This window comes from Periplaneta americana, chromosome 4 (genome assembly GCF_040183065.1).
Source record: "Periplaneta americana isolate PAMFEO1 chromosome 4, P.americana_PAMFEO1_priV1, whole genome shotgun sequence".
NCBI classification, from domain to species: domain Eukaryota; kingdom Metazoa; phylum Arthropoda; class Insecta; order Blattodea; family Blattidae; genus Periplaneta; species Periplaneta americana.
The window spans coordinates 197,622,272-197,648,895 of record NC_091120.1 but is presented as its reverse complement, the minus strand read 5'-3'; the positions used below and the strand labels follow the sequence as shown (position 1 = coordinate 197,648,895).

The following is a 26,624-nucleotide window of genomic DNA, read 5'->3' as shown; positions in this document are numbered from 1 at the left end:
ATAATTAGGAACTTAAAATCCAGACGTTTGAGATGGGCAGGGCATGTAGCACGTATGGGCGAATCCAGAAATGCATATAGAGTGTTAGTTGGGAGACCGGAGGGAAAGACGTAGATGGGAGGATAATATTAAAATGGATTTGAGGGGGATGGGGTATGATGGTAGAGACTGGATTAATCTTGCACAGGATAGGGACCGATGGCGGGCTTATGTGAGGGCGGCAATGAACCTTCGGGTTCCTTAAAAGCCATTTGTAAGTAAGTAAGTAAGTGCATTTATTTTTGTCCTACAGTAATTAGTAATGGTATCAAGAAGTGAAATTTGTATGTACCGAAATCTACTGCAGCTCTCCAAAACCACAAGTTCACAAGCCGCCACTGCTTCCCCCTCATCTTCTCTTCCTGTTACTCATCCTTCTTTTCCTCATCTTTTTCTTTTCCTGTTCATCTCTTCTTCCTTTACTCCTCTTCCTCCTTATCTTCTTTTCCTGCTATTCATCTCTTCCTTTTTTCCTTACATTTCCTACTTGTCCAGACTTTTATAGCCACCCTGTACACAAAACCCTCAGAACACAACAGTACGAGTTTTATTGAGGTTTTGTAATTGTCTTTTGAAACGTGTAAACAAAAATTTAATTAAAATGATAATTGTTTTATTTTCTTTTTATGGAAATGTGTCCTCTTTTTCCACCAGTAACCTCCCCTCCATGTTCACAATGACATGTTTTATTCTTCTCTGACAGTTAGAGCGACGTCCAACAGATGTCACTAGCTCCTCTCGGTAACGTCGCTCTGATTATCGTGCTGGCAGTGGTGGCCGTGAGAGCTGGCGTGTTTGTGCCCGACTGAAACACGAAGACAATAAAATGTATAAATAAACGCTGGTGCAGTGACAGAATTGTCAACAGGTGTTTTCAGGAGACAGCGGGAATGGCAATAACTTCGCGGTACGCTGAGCAGAGGGAATAATAAAGCGGGAAGATAAATGGCTGATCGATAACACCACCGCCCACACCCGGAAAAAACGATGCGCTTTGTGTAAGGTTGCAACACACGAATCACTAAAAGTTTGGGGTCGGGAAATTTTGTTTGCACTTCACAAAAAAACCGGTTTAGTAAGAACGCCGTATTGAGAATCTCTGTAACCACATGTACCATACACAGAAATATACGGAGTGTAACGAAAAAAAGTGGGCGAAACTTAGATATGGATTCCTCATATCTATACCTACTAATAATAAATCTGTAGCCAAAATTTTTTTGGTAATTTTCGATTTTCCAAAAATAATTGGTCCTAATATATATAATTAACCGCCCTGAAACCGAAAATCGCTTTTTTGAAATTTTTGTTTGTATCGAAAAGACTAACTATATGATTATGTCTCGTGACCAGAATATTGTACGAAATGGAAATATAAAAATTGGAGATTTATCCTTCGAAGAGGTGGAAAAATTAAAATATATTGGAGCAACAGTAACAAATATAAATGACACACAGGAGGAAATTAAACGCAGAATAAATATGGGAAATGCCTGTTATTATTCGGTTGAGAAGCTTTTGTCATCTAGTCTGCTGTCAAAAAATCTGAAAGTTAGAATTTATAAAACAGTTATATTACCGGTTGTTCTATATGGTTGTGAAGCTTGGACTATCACTTTGAGAGAGGAACACAGATTAAGGGTGTTTGAGAATAAGGTTCTTAGGAAAATATTTGGGGCTAAGAGGGATGAAGTTACAGGAGAATGGAGAAAGTTACACAACGCAGAGCTGCACGCATTGTATTCTTCACCTGACATAATTAGGAACATTAAATCCAGACGCTTGAGATGGGCAGGGCATGTAGCACGTATGGGCGAATCCAGAAATGCATATAGAGTGTTAGTTGGGAGGCCGGCGGGAAAAAGACCTTTAGGGAGGCCGAGACGTAGATGGGAAGATAATATTAAAATGGATATGAGGGAGGTGGGATATGATGGTAGAGACTAGATTAATCTTGCTCAGGATAAGGATCAATGGCGGGCTTATGTGAGGGCGGCAATGAACCTCCGGGTTCCTTAAATGTCAATAAGTAAGTAAGTATGTCTGTCTGTCTGTCTGTCTGTCTGGATGTTTGTTACCTTTTCACGCGATAATGACTGAACCGATTTATATGAAAATTGGAATATAAATTAAGTTCGTTGTAACTTAGAATTTAGGCTGTATGGCATTCAAAATATTTTATTTAAAAGGGGTGTTATAAGGGGGCCTGAATTAAATAAATCGAAATATCTCCCTTATTATTAATTTTGATGAAAAATATGACATAACAAACGTTTCTTTAAACATAATTTCCGATAAGTTTTATTCCATGCAAAATTTTGATAGGACTGATATTTAATGAGATAAATGAGTTTCAGAATTGCAATAACAATGCCATCTAAGGCGGTGTAAAGAAATAAAAAGCAAATGACTTCGTCTATAAGGGGCCTTGGACAACAACAATCGAAAGCTATGAAACATAGCCTACAGATAATGTTTCTGTGTTTGTATGAAGTATTATCGGAAGCTAAATTAACTGATTTGTATAATTAGTTATTGATTCACCATTGGAAAGTGTAGTTTCTGTAGATGGACATAATGCTATAATGTTATTACAGTAACTTCTGAGTGAATCGAGGACAGGTAAGATTAAAATAGCTTCTTATGCACAGAAAACTTGATAGGCATTCGTTTCCTGTATTTCCTAAAATATTTTATGACCAAATGAGTGGTCTCTGGATCGAAATGATCGCATTTTAATTTTTTAATACAATTTAAATTAACTAACATAATAAACGATTTATCCTTGTATCAAACACGAATGTTCCCTGGATCAAATGTCCTATTTTATTTATGTAATTACTTCATATTTATTGGTAACGGGTGCAGCGGAGCGCACGAGTACGGCTAGTGTATATAATAAAAACTAGCGGCTTGTGCAGCAAATGCTGCAAACTAAGTTCGTTAGACGTTCAAATAAAAATTTTTCAGATTTATTTTCAATGAAGAATACCAGACATTTTGAAAGTTATAATAATGATACATACTCCCTCTGAATGTTATTTTTATGCCAAATACTTTTTCTTGAACCTATCCACCTTCAGTTTTTGAGTTTCAACGCGAAAACGCAAGTAAAAATGTCAGGACGATCAGTGGGTTTTTCATGTGGGAGTAAAGCAATAGCTATTTCAGGTCATTGTGGATTGTAGGCGAAAGTTAAAAAATTCAGGTTTGCTATGCTTTCGAACAATATACATAGCATCTTGGTATAGCTGCTGCATGGAGAGCTTGAAATGTAGAGGGTAAAATTATTTTTTCCTGCTAAGAGATTTGGGTGAAATGATCGGGATACTACAAAATTTTGTAGGTCTTCTACTTTACCAGTAAGTAATACTGTCTTTCCTTAGGAACTGTAATTTTTGCGCTCTCTCGAACCAATACTGAATCTACACCACACCAACATTAAATATATGAAAAAGACCCAACCCACTTGAGTAATAACTATAAAATATTTGATTTTTAATAATGATATTATTATCTTACGCAAGTTTCGTAGTTTATATATTAACATCATGGCACTAACTATAATTATAATTAATTTCTAATGGTAATAATGTCATCAAACCATCTCAAGTTTTGTAGATTTTAATATCCGATACACAGCTGTACTCAGAAAATTACACACCGCAAAATCAGACCTGTAAATTATTTTAGTAAGTCTTGAAGTTTTTAATAACCAATTGAATTTGAACTCTAAATATGTCAGCAATCCTGCAGGTCATGGCCTTCGTATAATAGCGTATTGTTTATTGTAGTGTGTGTTTTGTTTTATTTTGAAATGCAATTAGTTCTCAAAACTGACGAAAGATGGATTTTGGAAAATAGGAAAATTATGTAGGAAAACTGACATTTCACTGAAAACTACTATTTTTTTAAATCTTTGTGTTCCAAGCTTCAAAATGAGGAGTCATTTATTAAAATCCGTTCAGCCGTTGTCCCGTAATTTCCATTACCAGTTCAAATAATATATACAGTATGTAGATGCTTGATTTCTGAATAATACTTACAAGTATGGTCATAGCGTACTTCAATACGTTTGTTTGTTTGCTGGAATTATTATGATGCATTCTGATTGCATTTTCTTAGGTGAACTGTTCAAAATGTCCACCTTCTTTCTGCCTGAATATAGGGTGCAGCTCGTCGTCACATCGACTTTTGGGTTCCCATTTAAAAAAAAAAACAAGCTGGCCTTGAAATGTTTTTGATAACGTCCAATTTGTCAAAATAAAGTCATTGCTCTTTCCCTTGAAACGTTTATTAAAAAATAAATTCTCGCAGACGTGTTGTTTTTTCGAGGTAAGCAGCTCGAAAATTAAAAAAATATATATACAGGGTGATCAACGAGGAGTTACCGCCACTTACTGAGCTTCTACCCGAAAACATTCTGAACAAAAAATGTCATATACACACGGATCCTATTCTCAGTATTTTCAGAGTTACAATAATTTGAAGTTGTTCGTAAAATACCTTTTTTTTATTTAGTTTTAAGGACAAAAGAATATTACAAATAGAGAAAGAACTATACAGAAGTATTATTTCTTTAATTGGCTAATATTCTGAATGAATGTGTGTGTGAATTCCATAATTCCTTTGTACAGATTTTTTTTTTTTTCATTTTTAACTAAAAATTACATTATTCTTACGCATTTATCACAACATTGTTACAAATTACACGACTTCTAGCAACTTGATTCTTTACAGTCTAATTGACTTGATGTTGGGACAACTAATTCCCGCATTTATTTTGTAGTAGAACATCAAAAGTCTGCACGCACTTTGTTCTACCCCATATGTTGCTCTTTTTCAGATATTTGCTAGTAAATCTTATTTCCATATTTTAGATACAAACGTCGCTTCAAAACAATGCTGTACGTAGGCTGTATTCCACGCCACATATGCTGTCTTCCACTGAATACCAAGCAGGCAAAACAGCTTACAAGAAAATTAATGCTGCAAAATTGCTTTGAGCGCGGAGTATGCGGAAACTGATTGTGAGTTTGTTTTCATCAAAAGTTGTCTAGCGCTTCTGTTGCTGCATGAATTCAATACAAGCGGTTGAGTAGAAAATCAATTAGCAAAGATAATTGATACCCAGCGATCTGAATACAAGGTCACCAGTCTTTAGTTTCAAAGTATTTACGGTATTTATTTATTTATTTATTTATTTATTTATTTATTTATTTATTTACTTATTTATATACTTACTCATTTATTTGTTTATTTATTTATTTACGTACTTATTTATGTATTTATTTATTTAATTACTATTTATTTATGTATTCATTTATGTATGTCTTTATTTATTTACATATTTATTTACTTATTTATTAACATATTTATTTACTTATTTATTTACTTATGTACTTATTTATTTATTTACTTATTTATTTATGTATTTATTTGTTTATTTAATTATTTATTTATTTATATATTTATTTATTTATTTTTGTATTTACTTATTTATTTGTGTATTTATTTATGTATTTATTTATTTACTTACTTACTTATTTACTTATTTATATACTTACTTACTCATTTATTTGTTTATTTATTTATTTACTTATTTATGTACTTATTTATGTATTTATTTATTTAATTACTTATTTATTTATGTATTCATTTATGTATGTATTTATTTATTTACATATTTATTTACTTATTTATTTACATATTTATTTACTTATGTACTTATTTATTTATTTATTTATTTACTTATTTATTTATGTATTTATTTATTTATTTATTTATTTTTGTATTTACTTATTTATTTATGTATTTATTTATGTATTTATTCATTTATTTATTTATTTATTTACTCACTTACTTATTTACTTACTTATTTATATACTTACTTGCTCATTTATTTGTTTATTTATTTATTTACTTATTTATGTACTTATTTATGTATTTATTTATTTAATTACTTATTTATTTATGTATTCATTTATGTATGTATTTATTTATTTACATATTTATTTACTTATTTATTTACATATTTATTTACTTATTTATTTACTTATGTACTTATTTATTTATGTATTTATTTATTTATTTAATTATTTATTTATATATTTATTTATTTATTTTTGTATTTACTTATTTATTTATGTATTTATTTATGTATTTATTTATGTATTTATTTATTTTTATTTTATTTTATTTTATTTTATTTTATTTTTATTTATTTATTTGTTTTGGTTTGCTTTGGTTTGGTTTTGGGTTTGGGTTTGGTTTGGTTTGGACTCACCACGAAAAGAAGCAAGCTGAATCTTTTATTTTAGAAAGGGCACAAGTCACGTTTTTGTGGAAAATGATGTTTTGTTAAAAATACTATACTCTATTGGGACAGCCGCATTGACTTTAGAAAGGACACATTCCTAACTCGACCCCATTTATTACTATGGAGGTTAGATAAATACCTTCATTTGAGAAAGGACACATAACCGAATGAACGAGCTTTTGAAGAAAAACCCTATTAATAGAAAAAATGTAAGACATCAAAAAGTTCTCAAATATGTAAGTGAAGTGTCATAGAAATAGAGCATTGTGAGTTGGTCAACTACAGCACAGGATAATGCAGAGTAAAGTTTTCATGCCACAAGTGAAAATAAGAGGCATATTTCCATGTTTATCACTATTTTCTACACTTACTGTTCGTCAGAACATTGATTTGTAATATGTCCACTTGTTGAATTCTCATTCTTCCTGTGTTAATTGAGAAAGGACACGTGTCTAAGACAAAAAAATCACCCTTTTCATTTTAAAAATATGAAACTCTTGTGTAAACTGAATTTTAGTATCTTCCCAAAATGCAATGCAAAGAATTAAAAAAAAAAAATCTTTAATTTAGATAGCATTTTCTATCTCCTGTAAAATTGGGAAAATGTGACTTGTGCCCTTTCTAAACCAAACGATTAAATTAATCATAGGTGGCTTACATTGATACAATTTATACAGGACTTTCATTTCAAAACTTCCCAGTCTAAATAACTAATTATTTAAATTGAATTCAATTTAAATAAAAAAAAGACGTAAATTTAGATATTGAGGGGGAAGTCTGAAACCAGGTTTAATTGCATTTTAGATTTCACTCCCAACCTCAACCTCCCCCACTTTGGAATTTCAAATGACACCCTATATTTTATACTTAAATATGAAAGAGCATTCAATTGTTTATACACCTCATTCGTTTGTTTTCGCATATTTTGTTTTCTATCGTCGCCTGGCAATCTGGATTGTTATTATCAGTTGATTGTAGTATGAAAACACAGCTTATTTTGTGTAATTTCCTGAATTTAATCAATAAGGATGAGTTACGTTCTGTCTTGAAGGGTATACACAATTTTAAAATAATTTATGCTCGACCATGCCGAAATGTACTAATTATACACCTGGTAGCAGTCCTTTAATGCATGTCATTGAAGTACACCTACTCATTAAAGTACAGGTCTTCAGCCAATGATAACTCAGCTTACATGTGTTCAGCCAATGACAAGTCAGCTTTGTACCGTTATAAAACCGCAAGTATCGATTATTCTCGGATATGCAATCGAAAAAGAATTAGCGAAAAGTCACGGAGGCTGGAAATCCAATACTGTCGCAGAAGGTTATGTTCTGTTACTATAATAATTAGCGTTAATTGTAAATAATATTGAAATAAATTCAATTTGTCATCTCGTTTTTCAATGTCGAATTCAATAATCAAGGTTATAATATTATAATATTATCAAGTTTAACGGGACTACGTCAAGGTCAATGACATTATTGTTCCTCGGAAAAAATCAATACTTTCGCGTCTGCGCACATCTCACAATTCACGACCTAGAACAAGGTCACTTCCGATCTTGTCAGATACAAATAAAATGTATACATCTGAATACCGGTAATTTCAAGTTAGAAATATGGTCGAGCATAAAAAGTCGTATGAAACTCGCCTATAATGGTAATTAAGAAGCTCGTATGAAAATTATGAAACTCGCTTGCGCTCGTTTCATAAATATCCATACTCGATTCTTAATTACTATCATTATAGGCTCGTTGCATAATGTACTATTAATACACAAACAGAACTATTACATGAAATGCTCAATAAGTTTTTGTAGCTTAATTCTCTTCAGCTCTAATCAACAACAACAACAATCCAGATATTACTGATTTGTTATGAATATGATTTCGGTGATGAATGAGGTCGGTGATATTCAGGGATGTTGTGGCCCGAATTCCCTGGCATTTGCCTTACGGTTGAGGAAAAACCCAGAGAAACCTCAACCAGGAAATTCAACCCGACCGAGAATCGAACCCGAGCCCTATGCGTAAGAGATCAGCATGCTGACCCTTACACAACAGAGGTGGTCACCATCCTGTTTTATTTGCCCTCATCTGTAAGTAAAGGTGGAGTACATAATTATAGCCTACAGTACAAAAATACTTGGAGTTGGGTGTGACTTACACAAGATCTTGAAGCCCAGGGTGAGGGAGAAGCCTATGAGCACGAACAGCACGTTGAAGACGCCCCTGACGTGGGTGGCGCTACCTTCACGCTGCATCACCTCGAAGCAGACCACGTAGATGAGCGTGCCACCTGCCAGGCCCTGCAGGACCACCACCACCTGCGAACAACCATAGCACAAATAAGAGCTGCTTCCCAACTGTGTTCAAAGGAGTAAAATAAGCAATAAGGACAGTGAACGACTCTACTTATACAGGGTGGAAGGAAACCTGGAACATTAATCCACAGAGGTAATAGAATAAGTCAATCCGAACGCGTTTTATCAAATAAGTTTTTTTGATACGTCCAGTAGTTTTGAGAATACGAAATGCAACATGTTGCAACGCTGCAAAGAGTAACAGTGATCCTTGAGGTCATTGCTCTGCACTGGAGGTGAGTGTAACTCCAACCATCCACTCCGTAATACTTGCGAGAGGAGAATGTAAACAAAAACGCCTCATCAAAACGTCAAGTATTCCAAGAATTAAGTACGCAAATTGTTTGATTTCTGACATTCCTTATTACGCCATAACCTCTTTAACTCTAAATTTAATACCATGAAACTTATTTAACACTCACAGTTGTTTTATTTCTTTGCTTTTTACGTAATTACAAAGCAGTAAAGAATGTACATGCTTATAAAATAAAACTATTTCCATTAAAGATTCCTTTACATTTCGTATAAACTCAAAATAATATTATTACCAGGGAAAGGGATTTGGAGTATTATAAAGAATGGTGAAAAGTACTATAGATATTCGTAGCTCAGTGACTGTCAAGCGAGCTGCGTGGACGAGTACAGTCCACTTCATACAAACTTACACGCAACGTGCTGTGAACGTATTTCAGAATAAACATATGGAATAGTTTAATGACATATATTGGCCTACATACATAATCTGCATTTCATCTTCAACTACATGTGTTTTTCTTGGCAACGCACAAGACACCAATAAACAATATTACAAATATACATAATTAAATATTAACTACTATTATTTACATATAAGGGTTTAATATCATTAGCGGTAATATTTATGTACCGTTCTTTATCTTTTTTATTGGATTTCTATTAGATTAGTTGGTGGTGCAATTGTCAGTTTAATTTGTATAGTCAAACGGATTTAAAGTCTTTAATTGTTTATTCTTCTGTAGCTCATATAGGAATTGTTATTGGTGTTATGGCGTGTCAGTGGAAATGTTGATGGTTGATAGACAGTTGTCTTCTGCACGGAACTCGCCTCTGAATATGTGTGTTTTTCTGTCAGGAGCGTGTTAAATTAAATACCCTTATTTACAATATCATGAAATATGACAGTATGTATACAACGTACAGTGTACTACAGTATTTACAATATATACAGTATACTACAATATTTACAACATAGCCTAATACAGTATCATTAAATGGTGAACAAAATGTAGAACCAAACGAAATGGCCTTTCCAATTAATGCTATGTTTTGGTGATGAAACAGTTATTCCTGTTATGCCTTGTTATAATAAATTGTAAATATAATTTTCAAATTTTCAAAAGACAACTTTGCTTTGTTGCAAGGAAGGAAATTTTTTAACATGGAAAAACTCCGCTCTACATTTGCAGAAACAATTGGACAGTACTTGAAACAAGATACGTCAATTAAATTCACATGTTGAATGACGTCATTGGGACACGTCTTTGTTAGTACATCTGAAATCCGACTAAGAATACTGTACTATCATTTTTAATCAAAACTCTATTCATTTTTTCACCAACACGCTTTCCTACTTCACATTCTACTGCACTCAGTTTATTTACAATAGTCCTCATAATATTTATTTGCTCAACTAGTTCTACTCCTGACTTTCCTAACTGAATAATGGCATCCGGTAAATATCCAAAATTTGACTTAATATCCGTGACTTCTTTCTCGATTGTTTCATCATTTAGCAGTTCCTGGCGTATTTCAATCGCAGCCGCGTCATCGGGATCGAAAGACTAGAGCACTTTCTTCACAGATTGGAGGTAATGTGCGTAATAATTGCAAGCTTCTAACCATGACCCCTATCTCGTAAGAACTGGACATGTGGGGAGCGACAATTTAGGGAATTGTTTCCTGAATTTTGATACTCGATCTGGAGCTTTTACAAATATGTTTTTCATATTTGAAATTAATCTGTCGACTTTAGGGTAGTTTAACCTCACTTCCTCTGCAACCCTGTACACTTCACTACTCTGAACTGCAAACCTGCATGTTGAAGTTCTTATGAGACAGCTGTCCCGTTCACCTGCTGTTGACGTTCAGAGAGCTCCGAGTATGTCATGGAGGGGAGGACTTGGTATAAAGGGTTGTAAACAAATGGCTGTGTAGATGCCAATACTAGCTTTTATTGCTCCATATTCCGTTCCCTAATTATTACCAATACATATTCTGTAACTCAGTCTCCATTTAAGTTATTATCTTTGAAAAAAAATTAAAAATAAATTAATTTAAAATAGAAATTAAGTTTACGGTAATGTTAAGTATTGTGTTAAGTGTTACGTACGTACAGTCATATGATCGAAACGTATCAGATGAGACGTTTTTGTTTACATTCTCCTCTCGCAAGTCTTGCGAAGAGGATGATTGGAGTTACACTCATTCACATTGTGGAGCAGTGACCTTAAGGAGCACTGCTACTCTTTGCAGTGTTGCAACACGTATTTTGCATTCTCAAATCTATTGGACATATCAAAAAACTTACTTGACAAAACTTGTTCGGATTGACTTTAATTACCTCTATGAAGTAACGTAATAGGTTCTCTTCCACCCTTTATATGTCTATTGCTCCAGTATCTCTCTGGAAATTCACCATTAATGTTTGCATTTATCCACCTACTGACATATCCTGGGTGTTTAATTTATTATTCACTTATTCACTCCAGTATCTCTCTGGAAATTCACCATTAATGTTTGCATTTATCCACCTACTGACATATCCTGGGTGTTTAATTTATTATTCACTTATTCACTCCAGTATCTCTCTGGAAATTCACCATTAATGTTTGCATTTATCTACCTACTGACATATCCTGGGTGTTTAATTTATTATTCACTTATTAAATATTTTAACAATCTTATTCTGTTCCCCTTTCCCTTATTGCTTTATTATTTACTACTTCCCAGTTACTTTTCCATAAGGTACAACGAAACAGTTACCCCTCACACTCACCGGCTGATTTTCTAAGCCTGAAGTTTCCGCTTCACTGCCGTAATCCGCAGTCTTCATCACTGTAAACATGCCGATTACGATTCCTGCAACATAATTATTAAACGAAAAGGAAAAATCGTTCGTTATATACAGTATATGTTACATAATTATACGAAGTACCCCATAAAGTGTGGGTCCAGATCATGGATCTGTATCCAGAATCGCTTTGACTCCATGTTATGTTGCTTTCGTACCGCAGCAAAAAATTTGCTTGCTTTATAAAAAAAATGTGGCATGGAATTCATGAAATCTCTATAAATTCTGTGAAACGTTTGTGCTGCTTTTGATTGTTATTGTGAACATGGCTGGGATTGCAAGAATGTTTGGTATTTGAAATAAAAGTTTGTTATTTCTTTTCATTTGTCTTTAAGCTCCCCGAATTTAAATTTAACAAGGCGGAGCCTTCTCGTTTACTACTTCATAATCGCTTCCTCATTCCATGAGGCCTAGTCTAGAGAAACAATGCAATTGATAGTCGAAACGATTCAAACATCAATATGATGCCAGTCAGTTGTTTGAAATTGTAATGAATAATGTCATTACAGTTAGACAATGTTAAATTATTTATTTCTGTCTTCATACTCCCCGCATTTAAATTTAACAAGGCAGAGCCTTCTCGTTAAATGCGTCATAATCGCTTCCTCATTCCATGAGGCCTGGTCTCCAGACAACAATGCAATTGATAGTCGAAACGATTCACACATCAGTATGACGCTAACGAGTTGTTTAAAATGTTAATGAATGATATGTCATTATAGAGAATTGGATTCATTTGGAAATTAATACCATAATTAGAGCCTACGTAATTCGTTGAGAATTAGATAATATTATATTAAGTATTTCTGTCTTCATACACCACGCATTTATTAATTTCTCTATTTGTGTAAGAATAACAATTTTTCGCTAAACTGGGGAATTAACACCGTAGCTTTGAACCATGTTGTTACGGTTACGGCCAAATTTAACTAAATATACAATGTTGCCAACTTAAGAACATGACTTTGGTCTGTGGTGTCGTTAAAAAGAATTTTTTTTTTCTTTTTCTCTCTATCTTCTTCGTTCTGAACATTACTGAGAAATAGCACCACTGTTACTCTCATATATTTCAATGATTTTTCCCTGGACCACCAATTTGTTTGGACAACATTTCTATATAGAAGATTAAGACAGATCTTACAAGCGATCTTCAGTTACTAACAGTATGGTCATGAAAATTGTGTGTCCATTTTATCTCGAACTAAAATCTCTCTCTCATTTTCTTTTGTTTCATCACGGCCGAATGGGTTTATCTCTTCGGTATCGATCTTTCTAGTCGGACATGGCCTTTATGACAGTTTTTGTTTCGTAATATTAATAAACAATAATATAATTAAAGCGGTGAATAATTTCATGGCCCCTAAAAGTTTTTTTTTTTCGTAAAAGTCTAGGTATTTTCTCTAGGCTACAAATAAAACTACAACGCGGTCATAATTACGTAGTCAACGCTTTGGCGAGCATTAACCGGAAATTTACTTTCCGTTATTTAAATGACATTCCCTGAAACACACCTTTTTCCTCTTTATTTCGTTGTCATAACTACTTTAAGATCTTACTACATATTCATTTTCTTTTGGTGCATTCAAAACATCGTCGTTGTACTGCATAAACCTTGCACTTGACCAATGGAGTGATTTATTTAAGAATATAGTCGCGAATTTTACTACCACCATTTCGACTGTCTTTTGTTTGACACGGCTCGGTACGGCCCGGTGACTAGTGGCAAGTCGACTATCGACATTGCTCTGCCGTGCGTATTATAAAGTTAGATTAAAATTAAGTTTAATATTTAATTAAGCTTTTAAACGTTAAGAAATGTTGACATGAATCTTTTTCAAGACCATCTGATGAAGAAATTGCAGCCAAAGGGTTGAGAAAACCGAACAAGCCAAAAGCAAACTCATGGCTCGGTAAGAATGCCGGCAACTTAGATTTGACTCGCTCTGTACATTTAATTCTGAAGTATGTTTCTCCTTCGTGACACAGACTTCGTGCTAGGAGCCTTACTTTCTTACGTTTCCTTGTGTGTAGAAAACTTGTTTCAGTCTGAAATTTGATTATACATCTTGATTACACAACTTTTAACACTGTATCACTTCGGAATATGTATGATAAGAAACTTTCTTGTGTTAAATATTATTAACGTACCTTGTTAACATGTTTCGACCTATTTTCGGTCATCTTCGGAACTGGTCGTTGTTGGTCTTGGCGCCTCTTGTTTCCTGTGAGGGTGCGTTCGTAGTGTAGAGTCAAAGAGTGTATGTGTTTTGAAATTGAGTTGTGTGTTGAGAATATCGTTGGGGTGTGTTTTCGTGTGTCTGTATATTTCATATTGTTCTAGTGTGTTGAGTTTCTGGCTTTTTGGTTGGATGTGCAGTATTTCCATGTCTGTGTTGATGTCTCTGTAGGTGTGGTTGGCATTTGTGATGTGTTCTGCATATGTGGAGGTGTTTTGTAATTTTGTTATGGCTGTGATGTGTTCTTTGTAACGTGTTTGAAATTATCTGCCTGTCTGTCCTATGTAGAAGTTGTTGCAGGTGTTACATTTGAGTTTGTATACGCCTGTGTGGTTGTATTTGTTTGTTTGTGTTGTTTGTGTGTTGAGATGTATACAAACTCAAATGTAACACCTGCAATAACTTCTACATAGGACAGACAGGCAGATAATTTCAAACACGTTACAAAGAACACATCACAGCCATAACAAAATTACAAAACACCTCCACATATGCAGAACACATCACAAATGCTAACCACACCTACAGAGACATCTACACAGACATGGAAATACTGCACATCCAACCAAAAAGCCAGAAATTAAACACACTAGAACAATATGAAATATACAGACACACGAAAACACACCCCCAACGATATTCTCAACACACAACTCAATTTCAAAACACATACACTCTTTGACTCTACACTACGAACGCACCCACACAGGAAACAAGAGGCGCCAAGACCAACAACGACCAGTTCCGAAGATGACCGAAAATAGGTCGAAACATGTTAACAATGTACGTTAATAATATTTAACACAAGAAAGTTTCTTATCATACATATTCCGAACTGAAATTTGAATTGTGAAATTATAATACGTGCCTATTGGTGTGACAGCGCTGTAGGTGAGGATGTAGATGAAGATGACCGCCATCTTGGTGCCTGCCAGCACCAGGTCCAAGCCGATGCAGAACGCTATGGCATACTTGTGCACCGCCACTGACAGATACATGAACAGAACGTCTCTCTCTCTGCTCTGTAACAAGATAAATGCTTGACGTTTTTGTCGTTAAACAAAGTACAAATTACTGCAGACAATATCATGGTTCCCAACTAAAAACACGACTTCTGTTATGACTTTGGCCTAGTTTGTTGAGCTCCGAAGACATTAAATTGGCGTATTGCATTTCGTCTTATACCACATATACTACTATACTACTATATACAGTCGCGAACCTTGAGGTGATTTTTTTGCAAATCTCGTGATAAAGCGCTCCAAGCGGTTAGCAACTAGAAACAATAGACTGTCCACGGCAAAGACGTTATAATAGTATACTAGACTCACACAGAGCGCTGTTGTGCTGTCCAAAATTGAAACCAGTCTGCGCATGTTTACGCTGCCATGCTACTGGTAGAAATAGAGCGGTAAACACGATTGTCATACTTGTCCTTTGTTTTGTCTCGGGTGTTTTTAGTGAATAGTGTGAAAGTAATGGCAATATAATTTTGAAAGATGATATATTATCGCCGCGGACTCATGCTTAACATGTCGGCATCACACAATAATGTGCGGTGTGGTTTAAAAACATAATTTTGCCGACCGATTGTTGCTCTGTAGGTTTCACTCTAAGCGTCACGTTGTCACGTCTACTTTCTCGATAAGAATAAGCACTAGTTTGTTATATTGTTAAATGGCTATTATTATTATTATTATTATTATTATTATTATTATTATTATTATTTCATATACGAGTACGTTAGCTTTCTTAACTCTTGATAATAACTCTTTAATAATAATTTTTAATCACATACCTTAATGTTCGTCCTCAGCACAAGACATTGCAACCTCGGGTTTAGTCTACAGTACGTGGATTAGACAAGTAAGTGTCATTTAATAATAATTGAAGCAGCTTATTGGTTACATTATTGAAATTGAGGCGAGTGATTGGAGCGGCGACACAAGAAATTGAAAACAATAATACAATTACATTTCAAAGACCTGCCGAACGCATGAGGCCGCTCAAAGACCTGCCGAATGTTAACCATGAGAGCGCGGCGATAATACCATCCCTGTTTAATTTTCCAAGCTATTTGCAAAAGGTACGATATAATATTATTTCTGTTGTTACAATATCAATATCATTAAAAATCAATCAGTAGTTTACGACAATAAAGAATACTTAATTGTTAGTACAGATATATCAGACTGTAGAGAAATCCCAATGAGTGAATTATTTAGACTTACACATCAGATGTTAAAACATTAGTGGAAAGATAACTTTTTGTTTTTATTATGTAAATGAATTTATCTGCAAGATAATAAACTTTCATTCAAGATCCATATATGGATAAATAAATATACAGATAATAAATAAATAAATAGCTATAATAGCTAAGCCTCGCTTTGTGAATTTATGATTCAGAGTTCACCTATAAATAACTCTTTTACATTTTGCCGGATATATTTTATTAACAAAAGCAAGGAATGGTATCTTATTGATATTGCATATGTGCATAAAAATTATGTACCATCACTCCGCAAGCAATGATAATATATCTGTTTTATTTATTTAAAATAAAAATACAATATGTAAAAAATCCACACATAAAAAGTATGTGGTTTTTTTTTTATCTTGCATAAAGTGATTGTTTACTTTTTAGGTCTTCACGTTACCTATTGTTTGCAATGTATTAGGAACCGATACTTTTTATAATTGATAGCATTCCCTTTATTAATTGAAGAATGAATTCAATGTAATTTGGCTACCTTCGCATATTATATTTTACCGGTAATATAATTTATTTTTGATTCTCTAAAACTTAACAACAAGTCTATACTGATTATCGCATATTTATTTCACTTAGGAATTTGATTATAACAAGAACTTGTGTAATCAAGGTGCATATATTTATGTCTTGTGATCTAAGAGTTAATATGATAATATAATTTTAGATCCTCTGAAACCTAACAATTTGCTGATTATCGTAAAATTATACAATCTATAATGTGTATTGTGTAGGCCTATTTATGGATGTAACAGTATGTTTTCTATAAATTGCTGCATACGTATTTTCTTTTCTTTAATGTTCTAACACATATCAATGAAACTTTGAATATCTTTATTTCGTCCTAATTTTACGTTAAACGTCGAAAATGGCCATAATATGTCAATTTTAGATCAACACAGCGTTAAATTGCGTGATTTACGCACTGCTATTATTTGTCTGCTCTCCAAAAATATGGCGGCAAGCGCAGCGTTCAATTTGCCCCGGTTTCCTCGTTTCGCGCAGCCGAGACTGTAGGGGCTTGGTCCACGGTCTACTTTGGACTGTGTCGTATCGTTGATGTACATGGTGTATCCTTCAACTTATTCAGGATTTCCGAATGGTGCTCTTCTATATTACCAGTGATCTTTATTAATTCTTGTTCTTGAATGCCAATCCGAGTCATATTTGAAAGTGCTGTGCATCGACTGGAGTGGTTTGTAATTTTCTGTTTTTTGACGTCCAGATCAGTGCAGTTTGAAATGTTGGCAAACAAAGAAACAAATGCTAGGGACGCGATAAACTTAAACAAATGCTAGGGACGCGATAAAATTGTGCGATAAGCAGCCATGATTGGTTGAAAGACGTCATTTCGTACCGTTTTATTGGTCAAAAGTAATGTGACGTAGTAAAAGTGTAATAGTCAGTGTAACTTGCGTGACCACGCCCAAAACGCGATAAAACATCATAAAATAGAACAGTTAAACAAAACATAAAGTAATGCTAGTTAGCAGCCGGGAGGCAGACGCTCGTACCTCGACGCCTATGGCGAGACCTTCGAAGACGTCGTGGAAAGACAAGGCGAGTATGGTGATCAGGCCGGACACGGCGGGCAAGACCGCATACACACGGTGCTGCTCCGGCGTCCCCTCTTCCTGCGCTTCGCAGTCGTTTTCGTGTGCTGACGTCGCGTCGTTCTGCGCAGACTCGTCCTTGGCGAGATCTGTGCTTTCCAGCTCCACCTCGCCATTTGGCACCATCTGCACAAACCACGAATTTATTAGCAATATTTTTTCATTTTCTTATTCTTCTTCAATAATTTTATTATTTCACTCTTCTTCCGCTTTAAAATGTATTATTATTATTATTATTATTATTATTATTATTTATTATTATTTTATTATTATTTTTATTATTATTTTATTATTATTATTATTATTATTATTATTATTAATTATTATTTATTATTATTATTATTATTATTATTATTATTTATTATTATTATTTCTTATTATTATTATTATTATTATTATTATTATTATTCATTCTCATCATCATTTGTTGTTTTGTTTGTATCTTGTGCTAAACTGTTATTGGCCTTGTGCTGTTGTTTCGCACATTAATATTATAAATAAATAAATAAAATAAATAAATAAATTTTTATTATTATTATTTTTATTATTATTATTATTATTATTATTATTTTTATTATTATTATTAGTATTATTTTTATTATTATTATTTTTCTTTTTCTTTTCAATTTGTTTTATGGTTAGGAATATTTTTTGTGTAAAACTATAGCCCTAGCATACATGTAAAATAGGGCTACCCCCCATTGGAGATACAATAATAATAATATTATTATTTTATTATTATTTTTATTATTATTATTATTATTTTATTATTATTATTATTATTTTATTATTATTATTATTATTTTATTATTATTATTATTTTATTATTATTATTATTTTTTTATTATTATTTATTATTATTATTATTATTATTATTTTTATTATTATTATTATTTTTATTTTTATTATTACTATTATTTTTATTATTATTAACTATTAACTATTCTCTTAACAACGTCTGTATTATTAGGAAAAATTCTATAAAAGATCTTGGTGTACTACTCGATTCTAAATTATACTTTCACGATCATGTTCAATATATTTAGAATCATTCAATAAGAATGCGGTCTATAACCTATTCTTTTTCTACTCCAGAGTCACTATTAATTCTATACTTTACATTGGTTCGATCTAAACTTGAATATGCATCTGTAGCCTGGAATTCCATTACTTCAACAGATTCGGTTAAATTGGAAAATATTCAAAGAAAATGTATTTCCTTATGTGCTTTTCGATTTATACCCAATTCCTCTGACTTTAACTATGAGATTACCTGTAAATATTTTAACTGTTGTAGCCTTTATTCTAGACGTCAAAATCTTGATTATCAATTTCTTTGCAAACTTGTCAAGGGTGATATTGATTGTGAGTTTATCATAAACAATATCAGCCTTCGTATTCCTACAAAAGGTTTAAGATTTCAAAAAAAATTTTATAACAGAAATTCTAAATCACTTTCTCCAGTCTGTAGATGCATAAAATATGCCAATTTGCATGGGCACAATTTAGATCCTTTTAAGGTTTAGTTTCGTTTTGATTATTACTTAGTATTTACTGTTCTTGTTATCTATTTTCTTTATGATATTTTTGTTTATTTAAGATATTATTTATTTTTGTTTTGCACCTTTGTATCTTCTGTTTGTGTATTGTGCTGAACTATAATTGGCCTCTGGCTGTTGTTCAGCACACAAATATTAATAATAATAAATAAATAAATTATTATTACTTTTATTATTATTAATATTATTATTATTATTATTTTTATTATTATTACTATTATTATTTTATTATTATCATTATTATTATTTTTATTATTACTTTTATTATTATTATTATTATTGATATTGTTATTATTATTATTTTTATTATTACTTTTATTATTATTATTATTGTTAATATTATTATTGTTATTATTATTGTTACTTTTATTATTATTATTATTTTTATTTTTATTATTATTATTATTATTATTTTATTATTATTATTATTATTTATTATTTGTGCTATTCTTATTATTTGTGCTATTTATTTTGTTGCATTTGGTCAATTGATTAATGTAGACTATTATATTGATTGTATTCCATCTCACTGCCATTTCTATCATTCATTATCATCATTTGTTGTTTTGTTTTGTATCTTGTGCTAAACTGTAATTGGCCTTGTGCTGTTGTTTCGCACATTAATATTATAAATAAATAAAAATAAATTATTATTATTATTGTTATTGTAATTCTATACTATACATTAATCAGATCTAAACTCGAATATGCATCTGTTGCCTGGAATTCTATTACTTCTACTAATCCGATTAAATTGAAAATAATTCAAAGAAAATTTATGTCCCGATGTGCTTTTAGGTTTTTACCAAATTCATCTGTTTTCAATTACGAGCGTACTTGTAAATGTTTCAACTTTTCTAGCCTTTATGCTAGACGTCTTGAACTTGACTACTTATTCTTTTGCAAGGCCTGAAAGGGTGATATTGATTGTGAATCCTTCATAAGCAATATCTACCTTCGAGCCCTTTCGAATGGTTTAAGATTTCAAAAATAATTGTATACATACAAGGCGAAATCTCTCTCTGCAGTTGTCAGATGCATGAAAGCTGCCAATTTATGTTGTATTAATTCAGATTCGTTTAATGTACAGTTTGTTGTTTGGCTATTCTTATATTAAGCATACTCATCAAAGTCACATTCATTTCAACCTCATTCATTTGTGTTGTTTTTTAGCTTTTCTGTATCATGTATTTTGCAGTTATCTATTCATTTTGTCATTCATTATTCTTTATCTGTATTTGCCTCTAATTTTAATAATTATTTGTATCAACTGTTTTTGGTATTCCTTGTTCACTGTAAATATTATGCTTACTTTTATCTTGTGCTGAGCTGTTATTCGCTGTTGTACAGCACAATAAATATTAGTAAATAAATAAATTATTATTATTATTATTATTATTATTATTATTATTACTTTTTAACTTCGCGTTAGAATATGCCATTAGGAAAGTTCAGGATAACAGGCAGGGTTTGGAATTGAACGGGTTAATCAGCTTCTTGTCTATGCGGATGACGTGAATATGTTAGGAGAAAATACACAAACGATTAGGGAAAATACGGGAATTTTACTTGAAGCAAGTAGAGCGATCGGTTTGGAAGTAAATCCCGAAAAGACAAAGTATATGATTATGTCTCGTGACCAGAATATTGTACGAAATGGAAATATAAAAATTGGAGATTTATCCTTCGAAGAGGTGGAAAAATTCAAATATCTTGGAGCAACAGTAACAAATATAAATGACACTCGGGAGGAAATTAAACGCAGAATAAATATGGGAAATGCGTGTTATTATTCGGTTGAGAAGCTCTTATCGTCCAGTCTGCTGTCCAAAAATCTGAAAGTTACAATTTATAAAACAGTTATATTACCGGTTCTTCTGTATGGTTGTGAAACTTGGACTCTCACTCTGAGAGAGGAACATAGGTTCAGGGTGTTTGACAATAAGGTGCTTAGGAAAATATTTGGGGCTAAGCGGGATGAAGTTACAGGAGAATGGAGAAAGTTACACAACACAGAACTGCACGCATTGTATTCTTCACCTGACATAATTAGGAACATTAAATTCAGACGTTTGAGATGGGCAGGGCATGTAGCACGTATGGGCGAATCCAGAAATGCATATAGAGTGTTAGTTGGGAGACCGGAGGGAAAAAGACCTTTAGGGAGGCCAAGACGTAGGTGGGAGGATAATATTAAAATGGATTTGAGGGAGGTGGGGTATGATGATAGAGACTGGATTAATCTTGCACAGGATAGGGACCGCTGGCGGGCTTATGTGAGGGCGGCAATGAACCTTCGGGTTCCTTAAAAGCCATTTGTAAGTATGTTGTTATTATTATTATTATTATTATTATTATTATTATTATTATTATTATATACATATATTGGAGAAAAAAATTGGAGTATAAAGGTACAGTAAATCAGTTATTCATAGATTTCATAAAGGCATATAACTCGATTGAGAGAGAAGTTTTATGTAATAATCTTATTAAATTTGGTATTTCCAAGAAACTAGTTAGATTAATTAAAATAAGTCACAGTGAAATGTACAGCAGAGTCGGTATAGGCTAGTTTCTATCTGATGCTTTTCCAATTCACTGCGGGTTAAAGCAAGGATATCCACTATTATCTTTACTTTTTAACTTCGCTCTAGAGTATGCCATTAGGAAAGTTCAGGATAACAGAGAGAGTTTGGAATTGAATGAGCTACGTGAGCTGCTTTGTTATGGGGATGACGTGAATATGTTAGAAAAAGCCACAAACGATTAGGGAAAACACGGGAATTTTACTTGAAGCAAATAAAGAGATAGGTTTGGAAGTAAATCCCGAAAAGGCAGAGTATATTATTATGTTTCGTGACCAGAACATAGTACGAAATGGAAATATAATAATTGGAAAATTTATCCTTTGAAAAGGTTGAAAAGTTCAAGTATTTTGGAGCAACAGTAACAAATATAAATGATACTCGGGACGAAATTAAACGCAGAACAAATATGGGAATTGTCTATTATTATTCGGTTGAGAAGCTTTTGTCATCCAGTCTGCTGTCAATTCCAGAAATGCATATAGAATGTTAGTTGGGAGGCCGTAGGGAAAAAGGTCTTTTGGAAAGCGGAACCGTAGATGGGAGGATAATATAAAAATGGATTTGAGGGAGGTGGGATATGATGCTAGGGACTGGATTAATCTTGCTTAGGATAGGGACCGATGGCGGGCTTATGTGAGGGCGGCAATGAACCTCCGGGTTCCTTAAAAACCATTTGTAATTATTATTAGTATTATTATTATTATTATTATTATTATTATTATTATTATTATTATTATTATTATTATTGCTAATATGTGACACAGAAAAAAATAAGAAATCTTTAAAATTTTAAATATCTTGTTTCAATTTTGAACAAAAACGCAACAACAAATTTAGAAGTTGAAATGACATTAACTGTTGGTTGGATGGGGTTCGAAGAAGAATAAACGAGTGATCATTACTCACTGACCAAGTGATGATGATCCATTGGTTCAAATATCTAGGGTTTTAGAAGAACAAGAATGACGTACGCCGACTTACATGGTGCAGATGTGCGTCTCTGTGCGTGGCCTCGTAGTGTATCGGATGCGTGTCCAGGAACTTCCTGTGATGACTGGATACATGCGTATCCAGAGAGAAAAGTCCCATCATTCCACTCGACTGAAACAACGTAACTCGAATTCAGATATTTCCAGACGATTATATAAACGTCAAATTTTAAATGATAGACTACGTAATTTAATATCCATTCAAATTTCTGTAAGCATTATATTTTCTAAGGAATTTATTTACGTAGGTTGGATAAAAAGTAATGGCAACACTGCTGTCACGTGACGATGGTACGTTCGAGAGTTGCCAGCTGTGTGGACATGAACAAGGACTGTTAGATGAGTTAGTGCAGCCAGCGGCGACAGTAAGAAGGCATTCTCTATTCTCCATTCACTAAAAATATTGTATCATTATCCATCTAAATTAAAACAGACGCTGGTACAGACACTCATTCTATCTCACTTCGATTATTGCGACGTTTTGTTCAGTGATCTCAGGATTGATTCCTCCCAGAAACTACAGCGTGTTCATAACGCGTGCGTCCGCTTCATTTGTAATGTTCGATACTATGATCATATCTCACCTTCTTTCGAGAAGTTATCATGGCTTAGGTTACATGAGAGGAGAAATCTGCACTCACTTTCTCTCCTATATCGAATTATGCACACTTCATCCCCCTATTATTTATTCGCTCGTTTTCATACTCTTTCTCGCTATCATAATATTAATACTCGATCACAACGCGATAACACGCTAGAAATTCCACTTCACACATCATCTCTGTATTCCTCATCTTTCACTGTTGCTACCTCTCGTCACTGGAACTCTCTTCCGCCTGAAGTCAAGGGCTGCCGAACATTGAAATCTTTCAAATCCAAGTTAGAAAATTATCTCACGATGAGTTGCCAAACTAACTTAGGCCTACTATTATGACAAGTGTTGTATTGCATGTTTCGACGTATTCACATTTTTTTATGTTCTAGTGACATTTAACTTATTTTATATGTTTGTTTTCATATTTTCCGATAATGGTATATCTCTAATGTGATAAGTTGAGCTATATATAATCATAATTTTCCTTACTGTGTGTACTTAAAAATATTGTATTCATTGTATGCTTTGTACTGCACTATTTTATTACTACTATTAGTATTATTATTACTATTAGGCCTGTTATTATTATTGTTATTATTATTGTTATTATCATTATTATTATTACTATTCTTATTTATTATTATTATTATTATCAATAATTGTCTCATTTTTTTATACTTTGTATGCCTCATTTATTTTTGACTTGCTGTTCACATTTTATTATGCTTTTTTCTTTCTTTCTCTATGTTATATATTATGTCTGATTTCTTCTTACTTGTTGTTCACATTTTATTATTATTATTATTATTATTATTATTATTATTATTATTATTATTATTATCTTATTCAGTTTTGTGTGTAAAATTGTAGTGTACTTTGTAAATTTATAGTGTTTTTGTAACGCAGTTTTTACTCCTGGTTGAGTGTTAGAGAAGGCCGTATGGCCTTAACTCTGCCAGGTTAAATAAATCATTATTATTATTATTATTATTATTATTATTATTATTATTATTATTATTACTCTGTCAATCTACTGCAGTGTGTAGAACGTTGACTTTCATAGGGATAGTGCGAGCGCCCTAAGACCACGTTTACAAAACTAGAGCAACGTTCCTGGATCAAAATTGAAGTGACACGAGGTCGTAGTGCACAAGAATGTTTTCAGGGACTGCGTGAAGCATGTGCCGATGCAGCGTTGCCATATCGCACAGTGGCACGTTCCGGGAAGGCAGGGGTGCCGTTCAGGACAACCTCCGTACAGGACGACCCCGCGTGGAGGACAACACAGTTCAACTCCTTGCTTCCCTGTTGGATGCTGATCGCCGATGGACTGCGCGTGAGTTAGCAGCGGAAGTCTGAGTATGTCACAAAACTGTGCTCCACATTCTGCAAGACATTCTGGGTTACCGAGGTTTAACAATGGCACCGCTATTCAGTCGCACAGGCCTTGTTGGACCGGTACCAAAGGAAAGATGACGACTTTCTTGGACGAATCGTCGCTATGGACGAAACCTGGGCTCGCTCATACGAACCAACCAAACTTGAAACGTCAATCAAATGAATGGAAGCATCCAGGTTCTTCTCGTCCGAAGGAAGTGCGCCCTACACAAAGTGCTGTGAAGGTGATGTTCATTGTGGCGTATGACATTGATGGGGTAATACTGCACCACGCTGTACCTCCAACGCAGACGGAAAACGCGGACTACTGGAACATCCACCGTACTCACCCGATATGATCCATGTGATTACGATCTTTTCACCAACGTGAAAGAACCACCCGGTACAATACCAGAGATGAACTTATCCGTGCTTTAGGGCGGTCAATGCGGAACATCAACAAAGATGGACGCGCTGATGGTGTACGACGCCTTCCAAACATTTGGCAAAAGGTAATAAATAAGGGGGGCGACTATACAGAAGGTACGTAAAAGTTGTACCCCTGTGAATAAAGCCATGTCAGAAATATCGAACTGTTGCCATTACTTTTTATCCAACCTTAGTACGTAGGTTTTCCACAAATAATTTCAGATGAAACAGTTTTTTTTTTTTTTTTGAGGACGTAAGTCAGGAAAAGTAAATTTGTGGGAAATTGAAAAAAAGAAAAAGAAAACTACATATGTTAGAGGAAAGCTATTAGGAAATATATAATTCCGGACATATGGGCTGATAGTCTAGGTTGCAGTTGTTGGTTTTAAAAGTAATTATACTCATACGGTTTTATTGCTTCATTTTTTCCAAGCCTTGCATTTCTTTCTGTTTTATTGGCACTTTTCCTGCTGGGTAGACTCGGCTTAAGGCTGGTTCACAATAAACCGGAAACGAGAATCGGAACGAAAACGAAAACGCTAAAATTGTTAAAATGTGTACATTTAAATGTGAGCATTCACAATTAACGAAAAGCTTGCCGGAGCCCGGGATCGGGAACAGAGAGTTGGCCAAGTTTCAACTTTGGCGTTCACGTTTCCGATCACAGCCCACTAGATTCATTCTATTGCCACCTAAAAGCTATTTTGTCGTCGTATATTTTGTAGCAAGAAGACCGTGACATAACCTATGCATTATTTTGTTCTGTGCTGTGCATCATGGAGCAAGTTTTATTTCATGAGATTCTAATATTGAGTGTTGACGAAAATCCTCACGTTTACGATAAGCGGCGCGCCTCGTATAAAGATGAGAAAATGAAGGAGAATAAGTGGCTTTCAATAGCTGCATCTTTGAAGACTGATCGGAAGCAAATCATATTTTATTACTGTATTGGTTGTATTACACACTACATATTCACGCTTCAATTCAATAACTACTGTTATGTTCATTTTTGTTCTATTACAAATGTTTCTTCTCTAATTATTTTACGTTATGATAGACTTAAAATAGATTGCGATAATAAAGATGTATGGGCATATTTATAGTACCGTACCTAATGAAATGTTTCAGTTGAA

At 33.3% G+C, this 26,624-nt stretch overlaps 2 protein-coding genes across 2 annotated transcripts in view; both read right to left on the bottom strand.

The window, feature by feature from the left end:
• Positions 1-630: 630 nt before the first annotated feature.
• On the bottom strand, positions 631-11,960 carry LOC138698562 (uncharacterized). Its single transcript, XM_069824573.1, has 3 exons — positions 11,758-11,960; positions 8,528-8,687; positions 631-844 (listed from the first exon to the last, which is right to left on the bottom strand). The coding sequence occupies exons 1-3, from the start codon at positions 11,824-11,826 to the stop codon at positions 768-770; spliced, it is 306 nt and encodes a 101-aa protein (XP_069680674.1). The 5' UTR covers positions 11,827-11,960; the 3' UTR covers positions 631-767.
• A 2,704-nt stretch (positions 11,961-14,664) lies between these two features.
• Positions 14,665-26,624, bottom strand: part of LOC138698561 (zinc transporter ZIP3-like) — a 42,530-nt gene continuing 30,570 nt past the window's right edge. The window contains exons 2-4 of the mRNA XM_069824572.1: positions 23,083-23,202; positions 17,856-18,080; positions 14,665-15,091 (exon numbers count right to left, since the gene is read on the bottom strand). Coding sequence (XP_069680673.1) covers positions 14,858-15,091; positions 17,856-18,080; positions 23,083-23,202 — 579 coding nt within the window. The 3' untranslated portion in view covers positions 14,665-14,857. The remainder of the gene's footprint in view (positions 15,092-17,855; positions 18,081-23,082; positions 23,203-26,624) is intronic.

What these genes read in the sequence shown, in the direction of transcription:
- LOC138698562 (XM_069824573.1), bottom strand. Translation starts at nt 11,826, where the DNA reads ATGTTTACAGTGATGAAGACTGCGGATTACGGCAGTGAAGCGGAAACT. An exon ending in CAGGCTTAGAAAATCAGCCG is followed by an intron (nt 8,688 to 11,757) that starts GTGAGTGTGAGG and finishes GGTTGTTCGCAG; the next exon opens with GTGGTGGTGGTCCTGCAGGG. An exon ending in CCTGGGCTTCAAGATCTTGT is followed by an intron (nt 845 to 8,527) that starts GTAAGTCACACC and finishes TTCGTGTTTCAG; the next exon opens with TCGGGCACAAACACGCCAGC.